General features: G+C 44.5%; 1 protein-coding gene across 5 annotated transcripts in view; it reads right to left on the bottom strand.

Annotated features, from left to right (window-relative positions):
* LOC119957843 (zinc finger protein 541-like) overlaps window positions 1-21,570 on the bottom strand; it is a 66,687-nt gene that overhangs the window by 20,590 nt on the left and 24,527 nt on the right. The window contains exons 2-10 of one of the 5 annotated variants that reach the window (XM_038785989.1): window positions 21,119-21,184; window positions 19,218-19,636; window positions 16,561-16,685; window positions 12,557-12,684; window positions 8,925-10,818; window positions 7,712-7,776; window positions 5,434-5,608; window positions 3,060-3,329; window positions 2,223-2,568 (exon numbers count right to left, since the gene is read on the bottom strand). In XM_038785989.1, the coding sequence (XP_038641917.1) occupies window positions 2,223-2,568; window positions 3,060-3,329; window positions 5,434-5,608; window positions 7,712-7,776; window positions 8,925-10,818; window positions 12,557-12,684; window positions 16,561-16,685; window positions 19,218-19,524 (3,310 nt within the window). In that variant the 5' untranslated portion in view covers window positions 19,525-19,636; window positions 21,119-21,184. The remainder of the gene's footprint in view (window positions 1-2,222; window positions 2,569-3,059; window positions 3,330-5,433; window positions 5,609-7,711; window positions 7,777-8,924; window positions 10,819-12,556; window positions 12,685-16,560; window positions 16,686-19,217; window positions 19,637-21,118; window positions 21,185-21,570) is intronic. The other 4 variants (XM_038785994.1, XM_038785992.1, XM_038785990.1 and 1 more) reach the window with 4 other exon arrangements.

Below are 21,570 nucleotides of genomic sequence, written 5' to 3'. Positions count from 1 at the left end.
CATACTACCTCAGGCATTCCACACGCCCCTTATATTCCAAACCAACTCACCCAATCTGCATCCTGGGCAGACCCAAGAGCCATGTAGAGATTAAATAAAGCTCTTATAATCAAATATGTAGACTTGATAGTAAAGCAAATCCTAATCATGAAAGCCCAAACTTGTTTTTAAAATTTACGTGCTTTATCGCTTCTCAAAATAAACTGTTTACCCAATGTCAAAGACAGTTAATCTTTTAATTGCCTCTTTAACCTGTCAGTCAAATTGTGAGCTCAGGACTCGCTGCTGAGAGAATTGTAGCTTTTATATGTTTTTTAAAAATTTTGGAGTACCCAATTTCTTTTATCAATTAAGGGACGATCCTACCCTGCACATCTTTTTAGGTTGTGAGGGTGAGGCCCACACAGACACGGGAGAATGTGCAAACTCCACACGGACAGTGACCCGGGGCCGGGATCAAACCCGGGTCCTTGTCGCCATGAGACAACAGTGCTAACCACTGCGCCACCGTGCTGCCCCAACTTTCCTAAGTTAAACAAACATTTATAAAGAGTCCTTAAGAGAAATGTCAGCCAACAGCCATTGAAAGTGCTAGAAGAGTTATTTGTTTAAACTCTCCCTGATACCGGCAGCTTGTTTTTTTTTTCATTTAAAGGGCTGGGTATTCAAATAACTTTGCATCATGGGCGGCACAGCGGTTAGCACTGCTGCCTCAGGGCAGCCAAAGTCCCTGGTTCGATCCCAGCCCTGGGTCACTGTCCGCCTGGAGTTTGCACATTCTCCCCGTGTTTGCGTGGGTTTCACCTCCACAACCCAAAAAGCAGGTTAGGTAGATTGGCCATGCTAAATAGCCCCTTAATTGGAAAAAAATAATTGGGTACTCTAAATTTATTTTTAAACAATTTGCACCATGACAGTATGGAGGTCTTGTAGTGCAATGGTGGCATTCCTGTCGAAGCCATGCTTGGGTTTGAGACCCACCCTAGGATTTGATGGCCAAGGATGGTGCACTCATAACACGATCAACAGGTTGATTATCAACCTATAAGATCCTTTCAACAGAGGCCAATGGCAGGTGGTTAGAGCGGAAGAGGCTCCTGGTCAGCCATTTTAATGCAGAGTGGCGCCCATAAAGCTAAAAAGCCTCGGGTGACAGACTAGCGACCTGTTCCAGGACAAAGCAGCTGTGGAAACAGATGAAAGTCTGCCTTGTGCACCACTAGGTGCAGGAAGAGAAACAACATGAGTTATACTGATCATATCCATCCATCAACCTTTACATATACTCCATAAATTTGTGAATCACACACCATGGGTTAAATACACTACTGCAGCGATAATGGGGTCTTTTGAATGCAGAGGCTCAAGTAGCCCTCTGAATTCAGGTTTCCCACATCTGTGGACCTTTGTCCCACCACAAAAATTACATGCCAGAAATGGGGACTGGACTTCCACAGCCAGGTCTGGCCTGTCATTTTGGAAGCTCCGCAGACTCTCTACAACATCTGTTTTCTTAGTTGACAGAATCAACAGTTGGTGCGTGGAAGACATTCTCATTTTGGCCACCCTGCATCAGAATCAACCTCCCGGAAATCAGAGTTATTACAGTCGGGATGCAAGGTACAATTCCCTTCACCTATCCCCAAAACGCATCACATTAGATACCCCCATCTGCAACCGCTATCAGTGCAATACTACTTAATTACCCACACCTGCCATCATATAGCCTCTTGGAGAGAAGCAGTCAATTTAGTGTTGACCCGTGACAGTTTTACATTAGTCCAAGCTCAGTAGGAATTGAGGGGCAAAATAGATGGCACTTATACCCTTTATTTTACCCGTGCCAAACCTAACCTGAAATGCTTAACTCTGACAGTGGATACCTTAAGTGGAAGCGTTCCATTTCCCCAATACTGAAATCTCTCACACATTTCCAAAATACACTTTTAAAATGTAAATTTGCAATGGTATTATTTTGAACTACTGTTTGCTTTACAGAATATCTGATGAGACTCCAGGAACAACCACCCAGTTATTTAACTTTACACATTCAAATAAAATTCCATTATACCTTGTTTTAACATGGTTATCAAACCTTTTAACATGGATCTTCAACTATATTAAAATTGTAATGATTATGTTTTTACAAAAACATTAAGGAGTAGACACCAGCAAAACCTTCTGTAAAGACAAAATTGGTAAAGCATTGAAAAATAATTTACCTACAACACTGCCCAAGATTCCTTTAGGAGTGTATGTTGTGTGTGGTACTTTGCTTCCTGGCAAAGAACAGATTCTGTTAAAGTAAAGCCCTGAGCCATGGCGAATTGGACTTAACATCGGAGGAGGCGTGTATGGCGGAGGTTGAAAGTTTTTCTCCAGAAGGTGATCAGCTAAGCAAACAGGGGAACGCATATGACTCTGGTACAGCACCATCCCTGGCAGCACCCCAGTCTGATTTGATGCTGGAGATGGGATAAACAGCGGCTCTGGACGAGATCGCTTCCTTCGTTGCTTTTTGGAATGGCCTCTGCAATTTACATTTGCTTGTTTGCCAGTTTCAGTGACCTACAACATATAAATCTCAAAAGTAACAGACATTTTGAAATATAAATCTCTTAAGTAATATATATTTTAGTGAAACATTGAGGAAGTGCTGCACTGTCAGGAGGTCCTGTCTTTTGCTGTGTGATGTCCCCAAACACATATTAATCCCTCACAGCATAATTTGTTGGCTCATAAGAAAAAAAAAAAGAGGTTGCGACTATTACAGTGAATGAAACACCTGTTCTCACACACACACACACGGCAATAGGTCCAGTCCCAAGTAACTCAGAAGAAAAGCCGCAAATGTTGGACATCTGAAACCAAAGAACTTCCCTCATTGGCTCAAATGAAAGATTCCCTCTGGAAACATCGTCCTATTTCTGATGATGACTTGCCGCTCGTTTCCAGCCACTTCTGTTTTCACTCCAGTCACATTGCTGCAGGGATTGGCACTCAAATCCATTTGTATGATGGCTACACCGTACCAGTTAAGATTACAAGACCATTCTCACCTGGGCAGAGCTGTCATTTGAGGACACTATTAAATCAGTCAGCCTTGTTGTGACCGACTTCCTTGGTGTAACCGGTGAATTCTCTGATTTCACGGGTTTGCCATCTTTCTTGGAACCCGCAGATTTCACTGGTACAGAGACTGGGATCACTAGAGGCATCGCCACACTTTCCTCCAGTGGCTTCTTGAGCAGAAGAGCACTGAGTTTATCCTCCAGATATTGAAAGAACAATCCGCCGTGCTCCATTTTCTCAATTCCATTGTCAGTTACCTAAAGTTAGAATTACAAAATAATATTTTGTCAGATTGCTTGGAAATAGCCTGTTGATAAAAGAAAATCTAATGATATCATCCTTCCTTTCTGTATATAATACAGACTCATATATGAAGTAATTTTCTTTTAAATATTCATTCTCAGGATGTGGGCACCACTTGAAAGTCAGCACTTACTGCCCACCCCTAATTGTCCTTGACTGGTGCTGGTGAGCTGCATTTATGAATCGCTACCATACTTCAGATTTGGTGAAACTAGGCTATTTCAGAAGGCATTGCTGTGCCTGTGTCAAACATAGGCCGGCTCAATAAAGATAGCAGCTTTCCTTCCCTAAAGGATATTAGTGATCCGAATGTGTTATTTTTAAAGCTATAATCCAGGAGATAAATAGTCACCATTACTGATACTAGCTTTGTATTCCAGATTTTTTATTTATATTTCCCAGTTGCCATGGTTGGATTTGAACTCGTGTTTCATGAATTCAAGGTTAGCCTAGGCCTCTGGATTACCAGTTTAATAATATTTTTTAAAAATAAATTTAGAGTAGCCAATTTTTTTTTCCAATTAAGGGGCAATTTAGCCTGGCCAATCCACCTAGCCTGCACATCTTTGGGTTGTGGGGGTGAAACCCACGCAGGCACGGGGAGAATGTGCAAACTCCACACAGACAGTGACCCAGAGCCGGGATCGAACCTGGGACCTCGGCGCCGTAGTCCCAGTGATAATCACTGCGCCACGTGCCGCCCCTGGGTTACCAGTTTAATAACATAAGCACTATGCCACCATAAACCCTAATTTATTGATGGAGAGAGTTGGTAAGAGAGTTTTGAGGTACTGGAGGTCAGAGTGTCCTTGTATGTGAATCACAAAAAGTTAGGATTCAAGTACAGCACGTGGTTAGGAAGACAATTAGAATGCTGTTTATTGGAAGTAGAAAGGAATATAAAATTGGGTTGTTCGATGTGCAGGGTGTTGGTGACACATCTAGAGTACTGTGCACAGATTTGGTCTCCATATTTAAGAAAGGATATATAAATGCGTCAGAAGCAGTTCAGAGAATGTTCACTCAACTGACACCTGGAATTAATGAAATGAAAAATGCTTATTGTCACAAGTAGGCTTCAGTGAAGTTACTGTGAAAAGTCCCAAGTTGCCACATTCCGGCACTTGTTCGGGAGGGGGCTTATCTTATGAGGAGAGGTTGGACAGTGGACATGGATCTGTTGGGAGTATAGAAGATTGCGAGGTGATCTTATTGAAATATACAAGACCGTAAGGAGCCTTGACAGGGTGGATGCTGAGAGGATGTTTTCCCTTGTTGAGACTAGAACGGGGGGGGGGCATTTTAAAAACAAAATGGAGACTATTTTCTCTCAGAGGATTGTGAATCTTTGTAACTCTTCACCAGACATCGGTGGAGACAGGATCATTTGAATATTTTTACAGCAAAGGTTATCAGGGGTAGGCAGAATGTGGAATTGAGGTCACAATCATATCAGCCATGATCTTATTGAATGGCTTACTTGTGCTCCTAATTTGCATGCGTGTATGTACATATTCAATTAAATAGTAAGGGTTGGGCAGGTTAAAATTTCTCAGCAGTTTCCCACCTTAACCGGTGGAACCCAATGACAATTGCACCAGACTTTTGCTGGTTCTGAAGTAAAGAACCTCAATCAGCGAAGTCCAGAACACTCGGTGAGTTGAGCTGTACTAGCTTCCAGAAGGGGAACTGTGGGCCCCAGCATTAGAAACCGGATTGGTTCCTCTACACAGGGGTTCCGTGTAACAGTTACACTTTTATGGCAATCGGGTCAGCTTTCGAAGGGAATTTCTCCTGGCATCAAGTTCTCCCCATTAACTCACAATTATCTAGGCTGCTATTATGCCATCATACCAATCCACTGCGCTCATGTAATAAATTGACTCACGTCAAGAGCAGTTCAGTGGCACACACAGCTGTACCAACACTCTCCCAAAGCTAAAAGTAGGTTCAGAAGCTTCAGGAGTTGCAGATCCCCATACCTATACAACATAATAACTAATGCACTCAGGGTAATTTGCTTGATCTTGACGTTCCAACGTGCATAATTTTCCTAACCTTCTGTGACTTGACACCGTCTTCCAATGAATGCTGTTTTCCCATTCCTTCCCGTGGACAAGTGTGGCAGTTTAGTCCTTTTAGAAAATGGAAAACACCTTGACACCTCTCACACCTGAAGTTCTCTTCATTTTCATCCAAATTTTGGGAAGTGCTGCTACTCACCAAGTCCCTGCTGTGTATTGAAGGTTAGGTAGAACCAAGAAAAAAGAAAGACGATTAATGCAGGGAGCCTCAATTACAGGGTGGAATCATGCTGAGGCATCAGGGTTCTCTCGCCTGCCGGTTGTACAGCCGACAAGATACCCGCGTTGCCACATTTCAGGAAAGCCTGCCGAACCACAAGTCAACGTAGGCAGTGGTGAGGCTACCAGCAAGCCTTCGTCTGGAATCAAAACCGTGGCAACTTAAGTCTCGCCTGCCCAGAGCTGGCGGCCAGTCAGAAGACATTAGCTTTTGTACACAGTTGTGCCACTGGGGGAGGCTGTGGCTGTTGTTGGTAGGCACTAGAGTCCCAGGATTGCAGAGTGACCCAGGCTACAGGTCCATAATGGAGGGAGCGGGGAGGGGTAAAGCAGGGAATGTGTTTAAAGAGGCTGCAGCAATATAAATTACATGCAGATGGATGTTGGATGGGTTTACGCACAGATTTTAGTTAATGTCATGAGGTACAGATCAGGTCAAACTGCTTGAATAAACCTTGATGTGGAGATGCCGGCGTTGGACTGGGGTGAGCACAGTAAGAAGTCTTACAACACCAGGTTAAAGTCCAACAGGTTTGTTTCAAACACGAGCTTTCGGAGCACGGCTCCTTCTTCAGGTGAACCTTGGCACTACTGTTTCCTCAGCTATGTTTTGATGTCTTTAGAAGTGTATAAAAAATGGTGAACTGCACAACAGCTTTTGGGTACATATCCTTCAGTGCGGAAGGAGGCCATTCGGCCTATCGAGTCTGCACCGACACTCTGAAAGAGCATCCGACCTAGGCCCATGCCCCCCCCCCCCCCCCCCCCCCCCCCCGCCCCCAACCTTTTTGTGGACATTAAGGGACAATTTAGCATGGTCAAGCCACCTAACCTGCACGGCTTTAGACTGTGGGAAGAAACCGGAGGATCTGGGGAAAATGGTTCTAGTTGCATTATAATTATACCAGTATTCTAAAAACATGTCACTAACAAAGTAAAAATCTATATTGGTTTTCTTATAATTTTCTAAAATCATTACTGCTACAAATTCTTCGAATTAGGGCAAAATGGTATTGTGTTTTTTTATTCATTTCATAGGATGTGGGCTTCGCTGACTGGGCCAGTGTTTATTGCCCATACCGAATTTCCCTTGAGAAGATGGTAGTGACCCACAGTGCTGTTAAGGAGGGAGTTCCAGGATTCTGACCCTGTGATATATATCCATGTCACGATGGTGGCGGCTTGGAGAGGAACTTTCAGATGCTGGGGATCCTCCTGCATCAGCCCCTTTAATGTTGCTGCTTAATATACCTTCAGGGCACAAACCAAGCTGTGAGCTTACACTATATAATGCATCCTCACATGGGCTGGATCCTTCACATTAGACCCAAAAGGAGGTTTGTGAGCAAGGCATTTGGTGTCAGTGCTGTTCATTTGCAGTGCCCTCTGCCTAAATTGTCCCAGACAGGGCTGACAAAGCAAATTTGGCACATCACATCATTAATCCATTTAGTAGCATATTATCATCCTTCTCTAATTTCCCATCTGTTCCATACCCACACATATCATTTTGACTAGAGGACAGGATGGTGGTCTGATCCCTGGCGTCTGATAGATATTTGACAGAGAATCCCTGCAGGATATCAACTGTCTTTTATTCCGGGGCAGCACAGTGGCGCAGTGGATTAGCACTGCGGCCTCACGGCGCCGAGGTCCCAGGTTCGATCCCGGCTCTGGGTCACTGTCCGTGTGGAGTTTGCACATTCTCCCCGTGTTTGCGTGGGTTTCACCCCAACAACCCAAAGATGTGCAGGGTAGGTGGATTGGCCATGCTAAATTGCCCTTTAATTGGAAAAAAAAATGAATTGGGTATGTTACATTTTTAAAAACAAAACAGAACAAAAAAAACTGCCTTATTCCAAACCACCAGAGATCACACAGAAATCAACAACTCGCTGTTCGGGAACACAGGTACAAACATGCATCCCATTACTCAATGGCACTAAAACATCTGCTCATCCTCCCCTTAAATCAACAGAACCATGAGCAGATGTTGTCCAACCTCTACGTATTTTTTACAAAAGATCTCATACCACAACACTGCTGACGATGCATCTCCCTCTTGTGGCATGCTGGAAAGACTGTAAATATCTTCACCCTGAAAAGTCAAAGCTCATTACATACAAGACAATAGAAGGTTAAAAGAGCTTTACAAGCTGGAATATTTCAGACTGAGGCTTTTGCAAGTAGAATTTTTTAAAAAGATATAAAACGGTTTATGTTGCTGAGCCTGAGGTGCTGTTCTATATTTTTTATTCTATAATATAAAATATAAGTATTCAAGCTGGGACTTGCGATTCCCAAGAGGTCTGAGATGATCAAATTTCTGTTCATCTGGGGCCATCTGCATTATACACATCAGGGAGTGTCTTGAGAATGCTATCATTTTTTTCTCTTTTACATTGACCCTGTGGCACAGTGACCCGGGCATTGTTTTCCTTCAGGCAGCCAACAGTCTTTTGGAATTTAGGGCAACAGATAGCTGAGGGAGTGTGACAAAATTTGAAGGGAGTACCCAGGAACACGTCAATATTTCCAGGGGCTCCCCACGGAAAGGCTTCAAAACTTGTGGTTTAAAAAAACATTGAACATACTCTAAAATGTTATGTGAACCAAGAACACATTGCTCGGGCAGTGTCTCCATGTTGTCAGTTTCTCTGATCTTAGACGTAGGAAGATATTCAGCTTGCCTCAAAGGGATGGAAAAATCAACAGTCATCACCTCAGTTACCTCATGTCTTGTTAGGATGGCCTGGGAGACTGTGTCCCATGAAGATATTGCAAAATGTTTTTTAAAAAACGCACAATCTGGTAGAACAGAAGGTCTGAAATTCTATTCTTGTGGTCCAGATGCAGAGCGGGTTTGGCTCCGACTGCTCGACTTTGCTTGCCTTGTGTTTTCTAATGGGCATGAGCTGGAGTGTGCTATTCCATGCCATTCCGTTAGGCCATCCATGTGTGTCCTAGCTGCTCCGAATTCCAATGCGCTGCCCCATTGGCAAGAAGTGAGCGCTGTGCACTTACAAAAGCTGAAACAAAGCATGCTCCTACATCCACCAGTAATTGTTTTAGAACTACCCATCCTATACTGCTGGGGAGATCAGTCTTTATTCATGGAAAACTGAATACTTGGGAGAAGGCACAGGAGAGCGGCTGTCACCTTCAGAACTACACTTTACTAAGTCGGTACCTTCAGGAGAGGAGGGGAGAAAAGAGGAAAGCCTAAAGAGAAATTAAGTTAATTACCTGGACACTAGCATGAAAAGATGCTTTCTGAAGATAGTCTTCCATACTCCTCGGCAAAGAATTCTGAACAGAAAAGGAGTTCATAGCCACCTGACTAGGAGGAGCAGTGCAATTGGGATCTAATTTCTGTCGCTCCTTTCGAGAAACTGACACACTCTTACTGGATTTACCTGTAACAGTGTAATGCTTTATACACACATCTTTATTAGAGATTCTGCCTCTCTTGTTGCTACAGGGTGGAAGTGACCAACCCTCCAGCTGCTGCTCTGACGGTGACTGAAGCTGATTCGGAACAACATCTTCTTCGCACACTGACTGAGGAGTATGTTGTGCCTTGAATGGACTCTTCTTGGATTTCTTGTGACATTCTGAGACACTTCTTAACGCAGGCTGCAAACCAGGTCCTGTCTGCTGCTCTGTACTTTCTGTCTCTTGCGGATAGCAAGGGAGAATGTTCTTCGAGAGTTGGCACTGTTTTGCGGTTTGAAATTGTAAAAATGGAGAAGTGGTTTCCTGTCTTAAGGAATGCTGGAAATCCTGTGCTAATTCTGAGGGATGATGCGATTGGGATCCATTATTCTGGATCTGGGATGGAATTTTCTGGGCAAGTACATGCTGGGACTGGGTAACTAGCACTTGTGATTGACTTACCGAATTTTGGGATTGAGATAGGTTGTATTGAGTATCAGAAATCAGCTGGAGCATATGGTTTTGAAATTGGTCTTGGTTCTGCACTGGGGAGGCCTCCTGCTCTCCCATGTAGACCTGCGTAAAGAGTGAAGTTGCTATCTGCTGTTGATGCTGCAGAGAGTACTGTTCCTGCAGTATTTGATGTTTCTGTTCAGGAAAGGTTTGCCACTGGTTCAAATTAGCTTTGTAACTCAAAAGCTGTCTGAAGACATTTCCACAAGCATCAAATTCAGACACGGCTGAATTTTCACCCTGGCTCTTTGCAGTAGAGGAATTTGACTGAATATCCAAATTCTGCCTTGTAAATGCCTGGGCAAATGAGTCAAGCTTATGCAAAGCACCACTTGAAAAAGTGGCAGATACCTCTTCAGGAGGCTGGGAATTGGGGACAATGTAAGAATAACTTCCTTTGCTGCCACTGTAAGTTGCTAAGTTGTTGGTCCACACAAGGTCTTGACTTGGTTGTTGCCTGGCAGAAACAGTTTCATTTCTTGATAATGTATGATTTGTGCTCACAGCTTGTGGCCAACTTGCTGGTCTTGAAGACTCCAAAGCATATTGTGCAGGCTGTGACGGTCTACCAGGGATCACTGAATCCACAACATAAGAATCTAGGCTTTCTACACAAGAGACAGTGGGGTCTGCTACAGAGAAATGTGAAGAGTTTACTCTGTTGTATGGATCAGACATGTTACAGTTTAAGCTAGAAGAATGCTCTCTTTGCATTATGCTGTATTTGGATTGTCTAACAGTGCCTGACCTTTCTGACAAACAAATACTTGGACTAGTAAGCACGCTTGCAGTAGCATGAGTTTGTGTGGGGTAGTGCAAGGTAATTTTGCTTCCACTGGCTCTGGTGTCACATGGCATTTTCTGGCTTAAGCTGCTCGTGAGGGGCCTCAGCAGTTCTCGGTTAGGCAGAGTGGATCTCTGAGAAAGAGACTCAACTTGAGGTGTAGGCCTCTGTGCCATTCCCACTTCGCACTGAAGGGTCTGAGTATGTCCACTCTGTAGGTACAGCATGCTCTCTGTTGAATCCACATCTTTGGAGCTGCTGTCAGCAAAGGGCTCCCTCTGACAATACAAGCCATGCTGGACTTCATAGTGCCGGCGTAAGGATCGGGAGTCACAATAACTCTTGTCGCATCCATGCTCCATACAAACGTAAGGTTTATTCTTTTGGTGGGTTAGCAAATGTCCAGATCTAAGGAGAGAGTGCAGAATAAAATGTTTCACTAAGTTCACCTACTAATAACATTTTGCTCCTAATATTTGTTAAATAATGACAATGCTTTGCAATCCCATTATTATCCCTCATCGAGTTGACCAGTGTTAAGTATCACAAATAATCACATTCACACACTTATGGTCTTGCCTCTCTATGGTCTTGCCACTCTATATTTCCTTTGATTAAATTAGCGTCCAGTTTCTCTCCTCGTTCATTTGCCAAGCTCATTTTGACTATGAGAAAACCTTGCTGCTCCTTTGACCCCATTCTCTCAGACTGCTGTTCATCCAACATTTTATGGATTTCAATTATGGGCCTGACAAACATGCAACTCTGACCGGACTATCACGACTGAATCTCATGTGGAATTCTTACTGCCACTCGGATGAGGACACTGTGACCCTTTCAATCTGACCCAAGATCAAACCAAGGTTCCAGTGATTAAATAGTGTGCTAACCTCATGTGCAAACGAGTAAATATTAGCAATCGGTGGAATCAGTCTGTACAGAAATCAATTAGTCTAGTCTCCACTGAGGATTTGGGGTGCTGGCTTAAGATCAAGTAATTTAAACTATATCCTATTGTTTATTTTTAAATTATCAGTAAATGCTTCCGGCTTAAATACCAACAACTCAGTTATCATCTCTTTTAACTGTGATCGATAATAGGGGCGGTATTTACTGACCACCCTGCCAGGTGTTTTTTGGAATGGAGGTGACCTGCCAGTGGAATCTACCAGTCCCGCCGTCGTCAACAGGATTTTCCGTTGACAGCACCCCTCATCGCCGGGAAACCCACGCATCGGCGTGGGACCGGAATTTCCTGCCAGCGTGAACAGAGGTAAATCCCACCCTAGATCTTTTTTTTTAAATTTTAGAGTACCCAGTTATTTTCTTTCAATTAAGGGGCAATTTAGCGTGGCCAATCCACCTAGCCTGCATATCTTTGGGTTGTGGGGGTGAAACCCACGCAAACACGGGGAGAATGTGCAAACTCCACACGGACAGTGACCCAGAGCCGGGATCAAACCTGGGACCTCAGTTAGATCTTTTTAAAGGAGGGGAGTCCAGTCTCAGTGACATTTCCCTCCACCTAACTTGATATTACTACATGCATCAACAGACTTCATTTAAAATCAGAGATGGATGCAACTCAGGAGTCCATTCTGCCCGTTGTGCCTGTGCTGGCCCTCTGCAAGATCTATCCAATTAGTTGCACTCCCCGCCTCTTTCCCCCGCAAATGTTTCCTTTTCAAGTATTTATCCAATTCCCCTTTAAAAATTCCCTTTAGATCATGCCATTCACATACAAGTGTAGTATTAGAGAATAACCTCAGGTGGGGACAACTTTATTTTTAGCCCTGTGTATTCCTGTTAGCATTTAGTACCCACCCTTTTGAGTCTTAGCAGCATTTTTTGATCTGATGATCAGGTGAATAATTCTTCTTCAACCAAGGCCCAGAATTGCAGATTAACGGGTCGTTAATCTCAGTCTGTGGGTGCTGCCGGGCAGGCATTTTCACTCTTACAAGACTGCAGCCTGTTAACTACATGAACACTGGGAATGCCTAATTTCATTCCACAAACCCAACCTGCATCTGATCTGGGATGAATAAAGAACAAATGTAGCATATAGTTTCATTCTGGGTGCACAAAGGAAGTCTGTTTAAAAAATAACTAATTCGAATTCCTGAGTAAAATAATGTTCACCTACAAGTGGTCCTGTCTCTTAAAGGCCTTATTGCAGATCCTGCAAACATGCCGACGTTCATGACTGTGTGTCAAGTAGTGTTTGCTCAGGGCACTGGCACTGCTGAATGACTTTCCGCATTGGCTACACTCCTAGACAATAAAGTTCAGAAATTAACTGTTCATCTTGGTTTCAAATTCAATTCAATACAAACGTAAAATATTGGCTGGTTTAATATGTAAACTGTTACTAATCTCTCTAATATATTCCGGTAGAATAAACTAGAACATACAATGGTTGACAACATTTATACATTGTTATAACCCCCACAGGGATGGCCGAGATTAATCTCCCCATGAGCCTCGTGGAGTACGAGCTCCCTCTCTGAGGGGTAGTGCTGTCCCACCTCATGGCTGACGGTGGAGAAAAGCCGACAGTTCTTGACTGGAATTCTTCGGCTGCTGCGGAGTGTAATTAGCCCACATTGAAAAATATGGTTTGGCCGTGGAATTTGTGGCAAAGAAATTTCATCACTATGTGTATGGCTGTTGATTCATCACTGTGACGAACCATAAACCACTTCTCGGGCTTTGGCGATCCCGCCAATAGCGTCTGCCCGGATTTAGCAATGGGCCCTGCCGCTAGCAGCCTACGAATATGCCTGAGCATCGCCCAGGTTCGCAGATTGCAAAACACCGACGCACTCAGCAGGCTCCCGCTGTCGACATGTGCCCCAACCCCACCGAGGTCCGACAAAGACGTTTCGACCCTCAACTTCATGGATATCTTGCCGGTCACCGCTGCCGAAATACGCGACCGGACACAAAAGGATTTGGTGTTGGCTGAAATATGCCAGATCGTCTTACACAAGTGCCAGCAAGGGAAGGTGCCTGAGGACCTATTGACCTCTGACGCCCATGATACAGGAGGTCATTATGGAAGATGGCATCCTCCTGTGGGGAGCTCGCCTCGTGGTCCCAAGCCAGGGCTGACAGGCAATCCTCCAGGTTCTGCACAACGGACACCCAGTGGTGTCGATAATGAAGATGCTGGCCAGAAGTTATGTCTGGATGGCACAATCGAACAACCGGCCCAGAAGTGCACCACATCCTAGGATCAACAGAAGCTCCCACCAGCTTCCCCGTTACATCCTTGGGAACGGCCGAATCAACCTTTGGTGCGCCTGCATGTAAATTTTGCCAGACGTTTCCAAGGGTCAATAGTTCTACTTGAGGTAGATGCCCACTCCAAATGACTGGAAGTTCATCGGATGTCGTCCACCACACCAGAGGCCATGGTTGAGAAGCTACGGCTTTCTTTCAGCACCTATGTTATCTCGGAGGTGCTAGACACAGACAACAGCACCCCATTCACCAGTGACGAGTTTGAACGCTTTATGAAGGCGAATGGGGTGCGGTACATCCACAAGGTCCAACTCAAACTGGATGGTCGAGTGAGCTATGCAGACCTTCAAGAGAGGGATGAAGAAACAGATGGATATCGTGCCGGCGGAACTGTTAATGGGCCGGAGGCTCACGGCCCACCTCAGTCTCACGTTCTCCAATACTGGCGGGAACGTGCAACAGGATCAGGATCTGCAGAGGTGAAGGCAGCTAGACGCGGACCAGGAGTTTCAAACCACAGGACGTGGTGTTCCGTTGGATTCCAGGGACAGTGGTACAACATAGCAGACGAGTTTCGTACCAGGTGAATACACACTGTTACTTGTTGTGTTCTCTCTTTAATTGACTCTGTTTATGGCGGTTAATGTGGTCGCCTTCCTTAATTCTAATTACGTTTGCTCAAATGTCGCCAGGTACCTTTCGATACCGCCACAAGGTTCAAAACCAAATACTGATCAAAGACTCGATACACCAGTTAGTAAGTTCGAAATCAATGCTCATTTATTTACACACACAGTCAAATATACTCATGCACAAAACTCTACCAACTAAACTATCACTACTACTAAAGCCAATTCTTAGCTTCGGACGCCCACTCAGTCAGAGGAACAATGGCCGTTGTCCGGTTCTGAGGCTGCTGGGGTCGAGCTGGGTACGGAATAATAGCTAGGAGCTTCTGTCTCGTAGCGTGCATTGACTTTGGACTTACTTGTTCTGGTGCAGCTGCTAGGCACATCTCTCCTCGCTGAGAGCCAAGGCCAAGAGAGCGATTCTCTCTTGGGGGCTTCTTCTTATACCCAAAAGGGGCTTTGCACGCTTTTGGGCGGGCCTTGAACTTGGCCCCAATTAATTGGACCATTTCTTGATCGTTCCTATCGATTTCCTCCAATAAAGGGGTGGGTGCCCTGATTGCTGGGCGTGTCCTAGGTGGCCGTTGGCCTGCTTTGTTCTAGTCTCCTCTGGCGCCGGGGTCTGCCTTAGTATCATTTACCCAAATGTTACTCTTTTGTCCCCGGAGATGGCTCATTAGTATGGTAATGGCTTTGCAGTATCGGTCTTGTCTGGGAGCTACAGCTCCAATCAACAGACAAACCTTGCACCTGCTTGCTTTCTCAGTATTGTCCATTTTCCCTACATTCTTTGCAAAGTGTCCATTTTGTAATCGGGACGTGGCCATCCCAGATGGCTACAACACAAACAGAACGGTGCAGAACACCATGACCACCTCGGGAGCAGGCATTAGACTACACCCCATCTGAAGAAGTCTTCCAGCCACATTGAAGCCTGGGGACGTCACCCCCGGAGGGCTACAACACCAAAATGCGGGAGGTGGCTCTGAGATGGAGACCCAGACATCCAAGGCCACCGGGATCAAGTAGCGGGAGTATCCCCCAGACGGTCATCTCGTAAACAACCTTCCCCGACATGCTATACACCCCATATCCAGCCTCACAGACAACTGAAGCTCAGCTGCGGGCAAAGAGGAGCAGTCGTCCTGCTACTCTCCATTCTTCACAGGGACATACGGATGTCAAATGAGCGTGTTGGGGGGGGGGGGGGGGGGGGTGCGATTGCTGCAACCCCCACGAGAAAAAGATCAAGTTCGAGTTGAGGGGATCGGCGGTGAACTTTAAGACACGGTGGGGGCTGTTCATGACAATGTTTGAGGAATTATTTGCGTGAAGTGGGGGAAAAAGAGGGAGTGAACGAAGGAAAAACTACAAACTGTGATCTTTTGGGGTGTTGAGAATGTTATTGATTTGTGTTGTTCTTTTTGAGTATGTTTGGAATAAAATGCATTCAAACAAATATAAGCCAGCCGAGCTGCTGAGCAGTCCGACTGGAACTGGTACTTGTAAATACGTTAGGTTTTGTTTACACAGAGGGTAGTGGGTGCCTGGAACTCGCTGCTGGAGGAGGTGGTGGAAGCAGGGACGATCGTGACGTTTAAGGGGCATCTTGACAAATACATGAATAGGATGCGAATAGAGGGCTCAGGAAGTGTAGATTTTAGTTTAGACGGGCAGCATGGTCGGCACGGACTTGGAGGGCCGAAGGACCTGTTCCTGTGCTGTATTTGTCTTTCTTTTAGGAAATATTCTCCTTTCTGGATTCCTCCATGACTACTCAATGCATATTCTCAGATTTGGGAGTTTTGTTTTAAATAGTTAGGTTAAGTATCGTGTGGAGTTTGCACATTCTCACCGTGTCTGCGTGGATCTCATCCCCACAACCCAAAAAGATGTGCAGCATAGGTGAATTGGCCACATTAAATTGCTCCTTAATTGGAAATAAGTATCGGGTACTCTAAATTTATGGAAAAAAAGTTAAGTATACTTTGGATTAAGAGCAGCATGGTGGCGCGGTGGTTAGCACTGCTGCCTCACAGTGCCGAAGACCTGGGTTCGTCCGGGTCACTGTCGGTGTGGAGTTTGCACATTATCCCCGTGTCTGTGTGGGTCTCACCCCAACAACCCAAAGATGTGCAGGGTAGAGATGGATTGGACACGCTAAATTGTCCCTCGACCGGAATTTTAAAAAAAAGATATACTGCAGATTACAAACAGCCTAATTTCAGACTCTGAAACCAGCCTGACTGGAAGAACAAGCATGAGCAGTGCTAACCTGGAATGCTTGCTGAGGAGAATGCCTCGCGGATAGACGTCTTCTCTTCTGCAGCCCTCCGTATTTCCCTTCACTTTTACTTGCACCTTTCTCAGGGGTACTCTTTTGAGGGAGAGGGCTTATACCTGTAAAAAGCCAATAGGAAAAAGCAGCAAGATTTCAGTTAGATATTTTGTTGCTGGTTCAACCTTCTACAGTTGAAATATGCATTTCCATTATAAATCAGCATATACGAGTTGGGCTGAATGGCCAGCTTCTGAGCTGCGTTTTCTATATAGTATTAAGCCATTCCCTGTATCAAAAAGGTCCTGTATCAAGAGCATGCAGTGTGCAAGCTCAGTTGCCAAACAAGCCGTTTCAGGGTTGAACTCATTGCTCCCTTTACGCCAGCATAAATTGGGCAGTGTGCTTTACCAGTTGATCAAAAACAAGAGTCCAGTGATCACCAGTCCTGTTAGTGCAACCCTCTATGTTCTGGAAACCAAAATTAAACCAGAGGTCTCAGGAGATTGTTATATGCCTTTAACAGATCCTTCAATTCTAAAGTGACAGCCTCTAACTTTCAATGCCCCAATTCTGTCCCTCTGAGCACCTCGATTTTAAACGCTGTCAAGGTCCTAAACTCTGGCAACTTCCTCCTTAAACCTCTCTGACTCACTCTTTGTTTTAATATATAAATTTAGAGTACCCAATTCATTTTTTTCCAATTAAGGGGCAATTTAGTGTGGCCACTCCACCTGGCCTGCACATCTTTGGGTTGTGGGGGTGAAACCCACGCAAACACAGGGAGAATGTGCAAACTCCACACAGACAGTGACCCAGAGCCGGGATCGAACCTGGGACCTCGGTGCTGTGAGGCAGCAATGCTAACCACTGCGCCTCTGTGCTGCCCTTCACTCTTTTTTAAAACTCTCCTTAAAACCTATCTCTCTGACAAAGATTTTCCTCCCTCGTCCTAAGTAATTACGTGTTTCGGCGTCAAATTGTGCTTGGTAACACTCCAGTGAAGTACCTTGGGACTCTTTTATGCAGTAATGTGCATATAAATCCAAGTTGTTGTGTAGGCATCAGGTGGGGACAGAGTTGGGCTTAGCTATAATGCCTGCCAACACAAAAATACATGCTGACAATCATATTTAGGCTTACACGGATGAGATACCAAGGGAATTACTGCGTGTTGACCTGAGTCCTAACCTTTTGAAGAGGAGAGATAGATTGAGGCAAGCAAAGAATACGTTGGAAGATAGGAAACAGGGGGAGGAGGCCATTTAGCCCCTCCAGCCTGCTCCACCATTCAACCAGACCATGGCTGATATTCTTCCTCAATGCCATTTTCCCGTACTATCCCCATATCCCTTACTGCCTCTGTGGAAGTGTTAACACCGCAAATTACAAAACATAAAGCATTCTCGTGCACAGACGTGGCTGTGGTTGTTAAGTGTCACAAAACAGTTGTTACAAAAAGAAATTTCACATAGCATCCAGCAGCAGTACTACAAACTGTGTTTCAAAATCCGTGTTAGCTGCTTTTATAATGAACCGCGCAAGCAGGAAACGGCAACCGTTGCAGCGTTAGCATTCGGGTAATAGAACAATGAAAGGAACACCAAACCAGCAGGAACCATCCAGACAGGCAGATTGACTTACCTGTGCTAGTGACCTACTTGTATATAGGGGGTAAAGTCTCTCTTACCCACCATGCTAGCTTATGATTCCTGCCTTACTATTATCGAGAGCTTCCATAATTAAGTCATTCAAACTGCATGCATCTTCTACAGACACTGGGAATGAATAAAGTGCATTCACTTTAGAGTATTGTAGTGTCTGGCCTCGCAAGGCTAAATAAGGAGAGCAAAATAATACAAATAAAGTAGAATTCAGTACATTTACAGTAGTACACAGATTATTTCTTTTAGGAAATGGCTAATACAGTCTGCTTACCACACACTAGGTATGTTTGAATTGTCTTGTAAAAGGGGCAAACTGGCCTTTTTGGTACAAATCCACATCTAAAGATAACCTTGATGCATCTGTAATGTCAAACTTTAAATGTTATGGGGTACATTTTCCTCAGGAATACTCGAGGTCCTGCTGTAATTTCAACAGAACCCCTGAAAAGGCAGCATCGACGGCTGTTTCCACCATATCGGAGTGGTTTCTGCCTACAGTGAGAGAGGGAGATGCAGGTGTTTAATATTTTCCCCCCGGTATTCTTGTCTGCTCTTCTGATAGAACTGACTAATGGTAACATATCGTTACAGCCTCTGTCTAAGGACAGGCAATGGAAGTTATCAGGTTATTCAACTGAGAAGGGAATCGCATGCAAGTTCTGATCCATCTAGCAAGGAACATTGACATGGGGTCGGAACTCCCTATCCAAGGGATGTCGAGATCAACTGGCATTTCCACTGTTGTTCTGGTTAACTTAGCACCAGCAAGATATTGAGTGTGGACCTGTCCATTAGGCAGCTTCTTTACCAAACAGGTCATCAAACAATTCAATGCATACATTTTAATGAGATCTACGTAAAGGTTTTAGGTTAGTAATTATGGCTGGAGATTTACTTTGAACCAGCATGGAAACAAATTTATCCCAGCAGCAAAATAGTTACAATAGCACGGCTGCACTTAAAAGAAATGCATGCACATTCAAGTACCTAGCAACATGGGTGGAGAATCTGTGTCCGTGGAGTCACTGGGAATCTTTGGGGAGTCACATCCCTTATCTACAGTATACAGGGATAGATCTACATTGTCAGCAAATGGATCGCCAGGAATTTCTGCAGCCTCCAGGTTAGAATCAAGTTCTATACTTGTCATTCCTGCATAAATAATATCATCAGGATCTGAGATGAATTCTTGTCTCTGGATATTACTTGCAATGGGCAACTCACTGTCTGATAGCAAAGGTAGATGCATTTCAGTTTGGAGAGAGCTTTCATCGGTGAAGCTGTAGCAATCCATGGCTCCTGACTTGGCAAAGTCTTTCTGCTTAATTAAACAGCAGGCAACTAATTTTCACAGTATGAACCTGAACAAAAGCATCCTCTTCTTTGATTTTGGTGTACTGCTGCAGCTTTAATAAAACACAAATAGAGTTTAGAGATCATTTAATTTCCCGAAATTGTACACGATTAATTTTCTCATTTTTCCTCATAATGTATTTAACTTTTCTACTCAAGTTTCTCCAGACTGCATTGTTCTCCATCTGTAACAAGCATATTCTTTAAAAGGTAACTGTCAGTAGTTGCAATGGGGAGCAGTGGGTTGACAGGGGGGGGGGGGGGGGAGATGAGATGACTCACCTTCTGATATTTACTTTCTTCCGCCCAAACGGTCAACTGCAATGCTCCCTTTCTGCACCTCACTTTCACAGGGAGGACAGGTGAAATTTAGAACAGACTGGGTAAAAAAAAAATTGCAACTACAAATTCATACCCTACAATCGTGCAAACCCCATAACTGTCAATTTAGCGACTGCTAAAATCCTTAATTTCCTAGCTTGATATAGAGAATTTAGAATTGCGTGATCTGGGATTTAAAATTATTGTAGCTGAGTATCAACATTTATTGATGATTTTTAAAATCTACAACAGCCGAACGCATTTTCTCTTGACAAAAAAAATAAGTGTTTGTATAATGTCAATCACATTTCATTTCCAGGATCTTGGGTTTCTAACAAAAAAGGCAAAACCAACTACTGCCCCAGTGATGAGCTCCTACTGTTGGCTCTGCCCCGGAACATGCAGGGCTGAGGTCAGGCAACGACACACAGCGAGAGTTTAAAAAAAAAAGATCAACTGCATTCCCATTTATGCGTAACAGGTGTTGAGAAAGGGATGTTGGGGCATCTGTGTCCGTGGAGTCACTGGGAATCTATGGGGAGTCACATCCCTTATCTACAGTATACATGGATAGATCTACATTGTCAGCAAATGGATCACCAGTTATTTCTGCAGCCTCCAGGTTAAGCAAGGCACAGTGAAAAAGCTGCGTTTGTAGAGTTTTAACAAATGGAAAAAGTAATGCAGAAGTTTGGGAAAGGAGTTTAGGAAGGAGCCAAAGTAACTGGAGGCTCTGCAACCAGAAGGGGCAAGAGGAAAGAACATTCAGAGAAAGCTGGAATAATGAGAACCAGCAGAGATTCCTTATAGTAAAAGTATTTCCTCTTTCAACTGTGCTGCTGTAGTTATTGAAACAGAAAAGAAAGAAATCCAAAGCAGGGAAGTTCTCATTCCCTGATGTCCCGGGCCATTATTTAGTCCTCAAACAACATCACGAACAAAAAAACAGGTTATCTGGTGGTAATCCCATTGCTCTTTGTGGGAGCTTTCAGTGTGCAAACTGGCAGCCACGCTTTCATGCATTACAACTGTAACTAGCGCCCGAAAGTACTTAATCGCTTGTAAAATCCTGAGACCAAGAAAGCGCAAGTTCTTTACAACCCATTAAAAGCAGAGGTGAAAGTACAGCTGCAGTTGTCAAAGTAAACATTTACCAAAGGGATCACAAAGCAAATATACAACCTTTAAACAAAACACCTAGGGCAGAATTTTACCTGAAATTGGCAGGGGAAGTGGTGTTCAATTCTCCAGCACCATTGGTGGCTTTCTGCACCGTATCACTGGGAAGATAGAAAAAATAACGTCATGGGGTGGGTCCCTAGTCCACCCCGCCCCAGGGCAGCACGGTAGCATTGTGGATAGCACAATCGCTTCACAGCTCCAGGGTCCCAGGTTCGATTCCGGCTTGGGTCACTGTCTGTGCGGAGTCTGCACATCCTCCCCGTGTGTGCGTGGGTTTCCTCCGGGTGCTCCAGTTTCCTCCCACAGTCCAAAGATGTGCAGGTTAGGTGGATTGGCCATGCTAAATTGCCCTTAGTGCTGGGTGGGGTTACTGGGTTATGGGGATAGGGTGGAGGTGTTGACCGTGGGTAGGATGCTCTTTCCAAGAGCCGGTGCAGACTCGATGGGCCGAATGGCCTCCTTCTGCACTGTAAATTCTATGTAA

Source organism: Scyliorhinus canicula, chromosome 27, assembly GCF_902713615.1.
Source record: "Scyliorhinus canicula chromosome 27, sScyCan1.1, whole genome shotgun sequence".
Classification (NCBI taxonomy): Eukaryota; Metazoa; Chordata; class Chondrichthyes; order Carcharhiniformes; family Scyliorhinidae; genus Scyliorhinus; species Scyliorhinus canicula.
This window is presented reverse-complemented; position numbering and strand designations above follow the sequence as displayed.